Source organism: Nerophis lumbriciformis, linkage group LG15 (genome assembly GCF_033978685.3).
Source record: "Nerophis lumbriciformis linkage group LG15, RoL_Nlum_v2.1, whole genome shotgun sequence".
Taxonomy (NCBI): Eukaryota; Metazoa; Chordata; class Actinopteri; order Syngnathiformes; family Syngnathidae; genus Nerophis; species Nerophis lumbriciformis.
This window is the reverse complement of record NC_084562.2, coordinates 15,537,501-15,550,000: the sequence shown is the minus strand read 5'-3', so window position 1 is coordinate 15,550,000 and position 12,500 is coordinate 15,537,501. Positions and strand designations below refer to the sequence as shown.

The following is a 12,500-nucleotide window of genomic DNA, read 5'->3' as shown; positions in this document are numbered from 1 at the left end:
GAAGTACATGTCAAACTACTTCCTTAACGTAAATGACCGCCATAACCACAACACCAGGGGGAGCTCCACGAACCACGTTAAACCCAGATTCCGATCTAACAAAGGTCTTAACTCATTCTCCTTATATGCCACATCAATATGGAATGCACTCCCAACAGGTGTAAAAGAAAGTGCATCTCATCTCATCAGGCAAAGAATATTTAAAGTAGTTTTTCTTATCAAACAATTAATCATTTTTTACCTTGAAAATCATTTTTGACCTTGATAAAAAATGTTTTCCTTAACATTTTGTTTTTTACCTTGAAAATCATTTTGAACCTTGAAAAAAAAAAATTTTTGCCTTGAAAAATTTTTTTTACCTTGAAAATTATTTTTTTCTTTGAAAATTATTTTTTACCTTGAAAATCATTTTTTTCCTTGAAAATCATTTTTTACCTTAAAAAAATTTGTTTACCTTGAAAATCATTTTTTACCTTGAAAATCATTTTTAACCTTGAAAAAAAAATTTTACCTTAAAATTTTTTTTACCTTGAAAATCATTTTTAACCTTGAAAAAAAAAATTTACATTTAAAATTTTTTTTTACCTTGAAAATAATTGTTTTCCTTGAAAATCATTTTTTACCTTAACATTTTTTTTTACCTTGAAAATAATTTACTTTGAAAATAATTTTTTACCTTGAAAATAATTTTTTACCTTAAAAATAATTTTTTACCTTGAAAATCATTTTTTACCCTAAAAAAATGTTTTTTCCTTGAAAATCATGATTTACCTTGAAAATCATGATTTACCTTGAAAATCATGATTTACCTTGAAAGAATTTTTTACCTTGAAATTATTTTTTTTACATTGAAAATCATTTTTTTACATTGAAAATCATTTTTTACCTTGAAAAGCATTTTTTACCTTGAAAAAAAATGTTACCTTGAAAATCATTTTTTACCTTGAAAATCATTTTTTACCTTGAAAATCATTTTTTACCTTGAAAATCATTTTCTTCCTTGTTAATCATTTTTTTCCTTGTTAATCATTTTTTACCTTAAAAATTTTTTTTTTAGCTTGAAAATCATTTTTTATGTTGAAAATAATTTTTTTCCTTGAAAATCATTTTATACCTTAAAAAACCTAACCCCCTCCACATCCTACCCCTCGGATTGTAAATAATGTAAATAATTCAATGTATATACTCTGATGATTAACTTGTGTGATGACTGTATTATGCTGATAGTATATATTTGTACCATGAATTGATTTACGTGGATCCCGACTTAAACAAGTTGAAAAACTTATTCGGGTGTTACCATCTAGTGGTTAATTGTACGGAATATGTACTGTACTGGGCAATCTATTAATAAAAGTTTCAATCAATCAATCCCCTTCAGTCTAGTCTTGACAGAACGATGCAGCCAAGACAACGAGACGCCGACAAGTCGTTGAAGATGTTTCTAGTTAGAAGACCCGTTTTGTTTCTGTGCTCGTTGTGGTCGCAATGGAGGGCATCAGGCAAATAATATTTAAAGTAGTTTTTATCAAAAAATTAACAATTTTTTTACTTTGAAAATCATTTTTTACCTTGAAAATCATATTTTACCTTGAAAAATTTTTTTTTCCTTAACATTTTTTTTTTTACCTTAAAAATTTTTTTTACCTTGAAAATCATTTTTAACCTTGAAAAAAAATTTTTTTACCTTGAACATTTTTTTTTACCTTGAAAATCATTTTTTTCTTTGAAAATCATTTTTTTTTACCTTGAAAATCATTTTTTTCCTTGAAAATAATTTTTTACCTTAAAAAATTTTTTTTACCTTGAAAATCATTTTTTACCTTGAAAAAAAAAATGTTACCTTAAAATTTTTTTTACCTTGAAAATCATTTTTAACATTGAAAAAAAATGTTTACCTTGAAAATTTATTTTTACCTTGAAAATCATTTTTAACCTTGAAAAAAAATGTTTACCTTGAAAAATTTTTTTTACCTTGAAAATCATTTTTTTCTTTGAAAATCATTTTTTACCTTGAAAATCATTTCTTACCTTGAAAATCATTTTTTTCCTTGAAAATCATTTTTTACCTTCAAAATCATTTTTTACCTTCAAAATCATTTTTTACCTTAAAATGTATTTCCTTGAAAATCATTTTTTACCTTAAAAATCATTTTTTTACATTGAAAATCATTTTTTACCTTGAAAAAAAAATACCTTGAAAATCATTTTTTATCTTGAAAAAAAATTTACCTTGAAAATTTTTTTTTACCTTGAAAATCATGATTTACCTTGAACATTTTTTTTTACCTTGAAAATCATTTTTTACCTTGAAAATCATTTTTTAACTTGAAAATCATTTTTTTCCTTGAAAATCATTTTTTACCTTAAAAAATTTTTTTTACCTTGAAAATCCTTTTTTATGTTGAAAATCATTTTTTACCTTGAAAATCATTTTTTTCCTTGAAAATCATTTTATACCTTAAAACATTTTTTTTTACCTTGAAAATAATTTTTTACCTTGAAAATCATTTTATACCTTAAAACATTTTTTTTTACCTTGAAAATCATTTTTTACCTTGAAAATCATTTTTTACCTTGAAAATCATTTTTAACCTTGAAAATCATTTTTTATGTTGAAAATCATTTTTTACCTTGAAAATAATTTTTTCCTTGAAAATCATTTTGTACCTTAAAAATTGTTTTTTACCTTGAAAATCATTTTTTACCTTGAAAATCATTTTTTACCTTGAAAAAAATTTTTTACCTTGAAAATTCCCACATTAAGCACGCAAAAGTGCTAACAAGTACAGGTGTCGATTCATAGGCACAGGGAATTGGTATCGCACCGATTCTAATCTCCTTATGTCCCAAGTATGGTCATCCCTTGTATCCTTCCCACCTTCCTTGCTATCTTACGCCCTTCCCACCTTCATTTCCACATTCCTGTCCGTCTATGTTTTGTCTAATGTGCATGCAATTACATATTCGCATTCGTTATGCCAAGTGCTATTTGTGTTACGTCTCCTCAGACATAATTAGAACTCCCTGAGTAGACTCTCACAGACATCCAAGTAACAGCTAATTAACACCCCATGTAGTAATTAACCCACTGGTGATTCAAAAGGGAGATGACTTGCATTAAAAATAAAGTTAACACGCTTAAACACTAATATAATGTGTAAGCCATGTCAGGCCTGATCTACTAAAAACTCAAAATAAACATTAAACAGTATGATGATTCGATTTGACTCGATTCCCGTTCTTGGAGACGTTTCGATTCAGAATCGATTTTCGATTCAACACGATTCTCATAGTATATTATTTGTTGTATAAATTAGAATTAAAGCTTTTCAAAACAGATTAAAGGTTCCAAAAGCTCCTTTAAGAGTCACTAAAAAAAATCTATACATATATACATACATATATATATATATATATTGTATATATATATACTGTATATATATATACATACATACATATATATATATCTTTATATATATATACATACATATATATATATATATATATATATATATATATATATATATATATATATATATATATATATATATATATATATATATATATATATATATATATATATATGTATGTACACACGAATAACACAGCACCCCCACGACCCCAAACGGGACAAGCGGTAGAAAATGGATGGATAGATCACATATACATATATATATATATATATATATATATATATATATATATATATATATATATATATATATATGTATATATATATATATATATACACACATTTACATACATATATAATTTTTGGGGAAATTTTCTAATTCCCACATTTCTCAACCGATTCGAACGGTTCTAGGGTCAAAATACTCCTTGCTGTCAATTGCTAGCATGCTAACATTTGCATGCTAACTTTCCTTAAGCGAATTTTACACTTTTTTTTTGGCCAATTTTCCAGCCGTACACCTCAAAGTAGCATAACTTGGTACTTGACACTTTCTAACTTTTCTCCCGCTAACGTTAGCAATTCACTTCGGCTTGTGCATTTCAGCTGCTTGCGTGTTCGCGCATATCAGCGTTCACATGCAATTTCTTCTAAAAGTGCATGTTCTAGTTGTGGGGTTCCTTACCTTTTTGACCTCGGGCCAGGGCCCACTTAAATATTAACACTGCATTTGTAATCTTACTTTTGATTTAATTCGTATTCGATAATTATATCTAACCTGCTTACAGTTTAACAGGATCAATTTACTTCCAAATACGCAGTGCGAAAATGAATACGTTCTCACTAAATTAATACAAATACTTGTTGTTGTGGCTTGTGCTGCCCTTTGAGACACTTGTGATTAAGGTCTATATATATAAACTTTGATTGATTGATTGATATATTAATAATATATATGTTTCTTAAATAAAGTCAATAAAATTGAAGTGCATATGGGGGGTGGGGGCTATGTGTGTATGGGGTATGTGTCGGGTTGTTGTTCTTGGAAGTGGGTGGGAAAAAAAGGGGAAAATGTGACTACTGTTCTATTGTATATTGTAATACCTGTCAAATTTAATAAAAACATTTATTAAAAAAAAAAAATTGAAGTGCATATGAAAAAAGAACTTAACCACTTTAGTCATAATTTTTGCGCTTAAGGAATTTCTCTATGACTTTAGCTCCAGAATTCTTCTGTTTGTTTGATATTGCCATTATTGCCACAAGTGGTAGAAAAGTGTGTTACAACCGAGTACCGCTCAATAATGGGCCTTGGCCCTATGGTTAAGAAACACTGTTCTAGTCTGTATATATATTCTGCATATGTATGAAGGAAAACACGCAAAATAGATTGTGCTCACTATTTTGCTCATTTGACAGACACAATAATCTGTGTTTAGCAATATATATATATATATATATATATATATATATATATATATATATATATATACACACACGATATATATATATATATAGGCTATATATATATATATATATATACACACACGATATATATATACATACACACACGATATATATATATATATATATATATATATATATATATATACATATACACATACATACATACATATATATATATATATATATATATATATATATATATGTATATATATATATATATATATACACACACACGATATATACAGGTAAAAGCCAGTAAATTAGAATATTTTGAAAAACTTGATTTATTTCAGTAATTGCATTCAAAAGGTGTAACTTGTACATTATATTTATTCATTGCACACAGACTGATGCATTCAAATGTTTATTTCATTTAATTTTGATGATTTGAAGTGGCCTGCGATGAGGTGGCGACTTGTCCAGGGTGTACCCCGCCTTCCGCCCGATTGTAGCTGAGATAGGCTCCAGCGCCCCCCGCGACCCCAAAGGGAATAAGCGGTAGGAAATGGATGGATGGATGGATTTGAAGTGGCAACAAATGAAAATCCAAAATTCCGTGTGTCACAAAATTAGAATATTACTTAAGGCTAATACAAAAAAGGGATTTTTAGAAATGTTGGCCAACTGAAAAGTATGAAAATGAAAAATATGAGCATGTACACTACTCAATACTTGGTTGGAGCTCCTTTTGCCTCAATGACTGCGTTAATGCGGCGTGGCATGGAGTCGATGAGTTTCTGGCACTGCTCAGGTGTTATGAGAGCCCAGGTTACTGTGATAGTGGCCTTCAACTCTTCTGCGTTTTTGGGTCTGGCATTCTGCATCTTCCTTTTCACAATACCCCACAGATTTTCTATGGGGCTAAGGTCAGGGGAGTTGGCGGGCCAATTTAGAACAGAAATACCATGGTCCGTAAACCAGGCACGGGTAGATTTTGCGCTGTGTGCAGGCGCCAAGTCCTGTTAGAACTTGAAATCTCCATCTCCATAGAGCAGGTCAGCAGCAGGAAGCATGAAGTGCTCTAAAACTTGCTGGTAGACGGCTGCGTTGACCCTGGATCTCAGGAAACAGAGTGGACCGACACCAGCAGATGACATGGCACCCCAAACCATCACCCAACCATGCAAATTTTGCATTTCCTTTGGAAATCGAGGTCCCAGAGTCTGGAGGAAGACAGGAGAGGCACAGGATCCACGTTGCCTGAAGTCTAGTGTAAAGTTTCCACCATCAGTGATGGTTTGGGGTGCCATGTCATCTGCTGGTGTCGGTCCACTCGGTTTCCTGAGATCCAGGGTCAACGCAGCCGTCTACCAGCAAGTTTTAGAGCACTTCATGCTTCCTGCTGCTGACCTGCTCTATGGAGATGGAGATTTCAAGTTCCAACAGGACTTGGCGCCTGCACACAGCGCAAAATCTACCCGTGCCTGGTTTATGGACCATGGTATTTCTGTTCTAAATTGGCCCGCCAACTCCCCTGACCTTAGCCCCATAGAAAATCTGTGGGGTATTGTGAAAAGGAAGATGCAGAATGCCAGACCCAAAAACGCAGAAGAGTTGAAGGCCACTATCAGAGCAACTTGGGCTCTCATAACACCTGAGCAGTGCCAGAAACTCATCGACTCCATGCCACGCCGCATTAACGCAGTAATTGAGGCAAAAGGAGCTCCAACCAAGTATTGAGTATTGTACATGCTCATATTTTTCATTTTCATACTTTTCAGTTGGCCAACATTTCTAAAAATCCCTTTTTTGTATTAGCCTTAAGTAATATTCTAATTTTGTGACACACGGAATTTTGGATTTTCATTTGTTGCCACTTCAAATCATCAAAATTAAATGAAATAAACATTTGAATGCATCAGTCTGTGTGCAATGAATAAATATAATGTACAAGTTACACCTTTTGAATGCAATTACTGAAATAAATCAAGTTTTTCAAAATATTCTAATTTACTGGCTTTTACCTGTATATATGTAAATACATATATATATTTTTATTCGTGTGTACATATATATATATATATATATATATATATATGTACACACGAATAACAGCACCCCCGCGACCCCAAACGGGACAAGCGGTAGAAAATGGATGGATAGATCACATCTATGTAAATATATATATATATATATATATATATATATATATATATATATATATATATATACATACATATAGATATAGATATAGCACACACACACTCACACACACACACACACATATATATATATATATATATATATATATATATATATGTATATATACATATATATATAATTAAGTTCAACTCCTACCTTGTTAACTTCCGTGACGACCTTAAAGTTTTATAATCAATCAAACATCAAGCATTGTAATGGATTTAAATGGGTGTAATTTTTATTTTTTACGGCGCGTGGACGCTTTTTATAACATCCACAAAATTCAGCGAGCAGGTTGTGTTACGTGTGACCATTTGTGTTCACTTTTTCTGTTGGTTGCATTTTCTTGTGTGCCATGACTAGGGAAGGTTGTCTGGATTGGGTCATATAAGTTAATCATGTGCTATATAAGTTGCAGCAATGAGATTGTCAGATGTTTAAAATTACTGGAAGACACCCAGATTCCTTATTAAACTTATCACGTCTCACGGGCCAAGTTGTAGACGCCGGCGGGCCGTAGTTTGGACACCCCTGTCTTATCGGATCAAGTGAAAAAGTTAATTAAAATATGAAGAGATTTAATGTGCTGGTTCTGAACATGACAAATAGAGACCAAACCTTCCATCCCTTCACCAGACAGTGGTCAAACTATAAGGCTCTTGTTTAAAACATGACACTCAGCTGAAAACAAGATGTGACTTTGTTGAGAGACCCACTGTTGCCGTGACAACAACAGAAGCGTGCGATACATTTACCCTCCGAAAGAAAAGCGAGTGTCGTCTCACCCGATTTCTCACAACCCTCTTCATCGCTGCGGTCTGAGCAGTCGTCTTCGCCGTCGCATCGCCACGACAACCGCACACAGCGTCCCGTTCCACACCGAAACTGGTCTGCCGTGCACATGGACGTAGCTGCGGCCCAATTTCAGTGTCACACACGTGGCATAAAGAAAATAGACGCACAAGCCAACGAGCATACTAAGTCGACAAAAGCACTCACTGCAATTCTTCTCGTCGGACTGATCGTCACAGTCGAATTCGCCATCACAACGCCATCCTGCGTTGATGCACATGCCACTGCTGCACATGAACTCCACAGACCTGCATGGCTGGTGGGATGCTGCACACATCAGAAATAGGACAAAGGTATCAAAAAGGAGCACATACTCGTCAATAATAATAGCAATAACAATAATACATGGTCATTTTATAACTTTGTAAAACTTAAACATGATCTGTAAGTTTTGTTTTGATAGATATAATTATGTAAAAAAAGAGGGTTTAAAGTAGCACAAAATCTAAACAGATCACGACACAAAAATAGGGTGTCTCAACACCTCTCAATAGGTTTTAGGGGGCCGGGTGCTGAAGCCAGAAAAGAAGGGCACTTATCAAGGAAATAATTCATGAAAAAAATGATCATAAATGTAATATAAATATAAAATGATTAAATTAAAAAACACAAAAAACATGTGTGCAGTACATGCACCTGTCTATTAAGGCAAAGCAAGTTTTCTTTATGGAGCATAAATTAAACAAGGCAATTCAAAGAGCTTTACAGCCAAATACAGGAAAGCAAAAATAAAAATAATCATAAAAAAAAAAAAAAAAAAATATTTCCCTCCCTCCCACTTGGTGATATAAAGTAGAGATGTCCGATAATGGCTTTTTTTGCCAATATTCCGATATTGTCCGACTCTTAATTACCGATTTCGATATCAACCGATACCAATATAATCAGTCGTGGAATTAACACACTATTATGCCTAATTTTGTTGTGATGCCCCGCTGGATGCATTAAACAATGTAACCAGGTTTTCCAAAATAAATCAACTCAAGTTATGGAAAAAAATGCCAACATGGCACTGCCATATTTATTATTGAAGTCACAAAGTGCATTATTTTTTTTAAACATGCCTCAAAACAGCAGCTTGGAATTTGGGACATGCTCTCCCTGAGAGAGCATGAGGAGGTTGAGGTGGGCGAGGTAGCGGTGGGTGTATATTGTAGTGTCCCGGAAGAGTTAGTGCTGCGAGGGGTTCTGGGTATTTGTTCTGTTGTGTTTATGTTGCGTTACGGTGCGGATGTTCTCCCGAAATGTGTTTGTCATTCTTGTTTGGTGTGGGTTCACAGTGTGGCGCATATTTGTAACAGTGTTAAAGTTGTTTATACGACAACCCTCAGTGTGACCTGTATGGCTGTTGATCAAGTATGCCTTGCATTCACTTGTGTGTGTGAAAAGCCGTAGATATTATGTGATTGGGCCGGCACGCAAAGACAGTGCCTTTAAGGCACGCCTCCAATAATGTTGTCTGGGTGGAAATCGGGAGAAATTCGGGAGAATGGTTGCCCCGGGAGATTTTCGGGAGGGGCACTGAAATTCGGGAGTCTCCCGGGAAAATTGGGAGGGTTGGTAAGTATGACTGGGAGACGCAACTGCTCTGTACTTCTCCCTACGTCCGTGTACCACTCCGTAAAGCGGCGTTTTAAAAAGTTATGAATTTAACTTTTTGAAACAGATACAGATAATTTCCGATATTACATTTTAAAGTATTTATCGGCCGATAATATCGGCAGTCCGGTATTATCGGACATCTCTAATATAAAGAATAACGCATCTCTCTTCTATTGCACACTCCTTACATACCTTGCTATGAATGTGACCTGTGCTTCTCAAATAAATCTAGGAAAGACAATTTTGTCAGACTACTTGATTAGAAAAGTTCCAAAAAAATTTCCAATTTTCTTGGGAAATTTCCCCTTTATTGACATGCAAATGTTGACAGGTATGCTCTGTCTCCCTTTATTAAACATGGCCTCCGGACGAGTCGCCAGTGGCGCGGAGGTCAGGGTTAATTGTAATTGTATTGTAGTCTGCAGCCTATTTGGAGGCTTGGAAAATAGAGTAATTTTAGAATAAATAAATAAAAATACTGGTTTTCAGCAGCAAGGAGACTTTTCCCACACAGGGCACAAGTGCAGGTGCTTGAGCACCACTAGTGGTCAATTTGTGCACTGTGCATTTGACTGCACAACACTCGGTGGCATTGGTTACTGTTCAGCACAGTATATCACTACATTTCATTTAAGATGGAAAAACATGCTGCAGCTAACAAGGGATGAGGGTGAAATTTGGCAGGCAGATTAAAGTCAAATCAAACGAGCATCCTAAATCTGGTGTGTGCATTTCTCTGACATATTTCCTCCTGACGGCACATGCCGGCTCCCATTGAAGAGAGGGCCAAAGATGAAGAAAAATGGGAAAGCAAAAGAAAAAAGAGCGACGTGAAAGGTGCATCACGCCTGCTGCTGCAGGCTTAGAGAATACAGAGATGATGGAAACAGCAAGTGGTTGTCCCAAAGAGAGAGGGAGAATTACAGGGAACAAAAGTCTGTGTGGGATGCCGTCACAGTGACACACACACACACACACACACACACACACACACACACACACACACACACACACACACACACACACACACACACACACACACACACACACACACACACACACACACACACACACACACACACACACACACACACACACACACACACACGCACACACACACGCAGTATGTTACCTTCTTGTGTCTCATAAACACGTCTATAAATGTTCATGCACATTGTAAGGTGGATGTGCGAGCATTATGGTGTTGGCATGAGGGAAGGAGACTCTTTTTTTCCTGAACAAAGCACTTTTTATGTATATGGAGACGCAAAACCATTGAATACCTGTGTGTGTGTGTGTGTGTGTGTGTGTGTGTACGAAAAAACTATGAATTCACATTATTTTTTCAGTGCGAAGTGAAATACAGAAAAATATCGTGTTTCTTCATGTGTACTTATGTCCAAAACGTGGTTTCCATTGCATGCCTCAGCTTAAAATGTTGAGCAAAATGTTGCTATTTAATCAACCCTTGTGCAAGCTTAAAATTAACCATACACACTTACATTCTTTTTTTTACTTTTAACTTGAAATAATTTAACAACTTCAGCTCTACCAGTTGATATAAAGTTTTAAAAATAGTATAAATAATATATTAATTTTTATTAATTTTTTTTAAAATGTTTTATGGCCTTTGTAGTGATGAGGTGGCAACTTGTCCAGGTTGGTATAGCTGCACAAGCTGGTATAATATATATATATATATATGCATATATATATATATATATATATATATATGCATATATATATGCATATATATGGAAGTAGAATTGTCTCACATCAACTTATATATATATATATCTCAATATGTTATTAATACATATGCATATATTAATAAATATACACATACTAATACAAATGTGATATACAAATAAATAAATATTTTTTATAAACACGTATTTGTAAATATATTTTTGAGATTTGAAATTATATACAAATAAAATGTATAAATATAAAAATGTGACATACAAATAAATCAAGAATTTGTATATCCATCCATCCATTTTCTACCGCTTATTCCCTTTGGGGTCGCGGGGGGCGCTGGAGCCTATCTCATCTACAATCGGGCGGAAGGCGGGGTACACCCTGGACAAGTCGCCACCTCATCGCAGGGCCAACACAGATAGACAGACAACATTCACACTCACATTGTATATATAAACGTGTATTTGTAAATATATTTTTGAGATTCGAATATAAATATGCTCGATTTTATGTTTGTATTTGTATTGAATTTACATATGTGGATCGCTTTTTTGCTTTTGTGTAGATGAGACATGTCTACCACAAACCAGATGCACAAATAAATGTGACCTACACACTCCCCTGAACAACCAGCAGAGGGAACTGCAGCCAGAGCGGTCTGGGACACAGAGCATTATATGGAAAATGCCCGGAGCTCTCTACACAAAAACAATCCATGTCTATACAGAGAGAACGCACAATGGGCGGGCCTGAGCTAGCTAACATTAGCGTTGTAATAGCTAATGCTAATTTATCCAGTTAATCTGAAAGATCGTGCTAGCTGCTTATTTTATTGTATCAATGCCGTTTAATGACCTTGTCCCGATGTAGATACTGATCTCTTATCAGTGCAATGTGTGGCTCTGGCTGCAGTGCCCTCTGCTGGTTGTTCAGGTCACATGCATTTGTGCATCTGGTTTGTGGTAGAAATGTCTCATCGACAAAAGCAAAAAAGTGATCCACATATGCAAATTCAATACAAATACAAATTCAAAATCAAGCATATTAAATCTCAAAAATATATTTCCAAATACACGTTTATTTATACAAATTCTTGATTTATTTGTTTGTTACATTTTTATATGTATACATTTTATTTGTATATATTTACAAATCTCAAAAATATATTTACAAATACGCATTTATTTATAAAAATAACTTATTTATTTGTATATCACATTTGTATTTGTATATTTATTAATACATGCATATGTATTAATATCATATTGATATTTATAAGTTGATGTGAGACATTCTACTTCCATACTTATATGCATACATA

At 33.7% G+C, this 12,500-nt stretch overlaps 1 protein-coding gene across 1 annotated transcript in view; it reads right to left on the bottom strand.

Moving 5' to 3' along the window:
* The window catches only part of lrp4 (low density lipoprotein receptor-related protein 4), a 274,670-nt gene that overhangs the window by 77,725 nt on the left and 184,445 nt on the right, over positions 1–12,500 (bottom strand). The window contains exons 7-8 of the mRNA XM_061974802.2: positions 8,024–8,143; positions 7,810–7,935 (exon numbers count right to left, since the gene is read on the bottom strand). Coding sequence (XP_061830786.2) covers positions 7,810–7,935; positions 8,024–8,143 — 246 coding nt within the window. The remainder of the gene's footprint in view (positions 1–7,809; positions 7,936–8,023; positions 8,144–12,500) is intronic.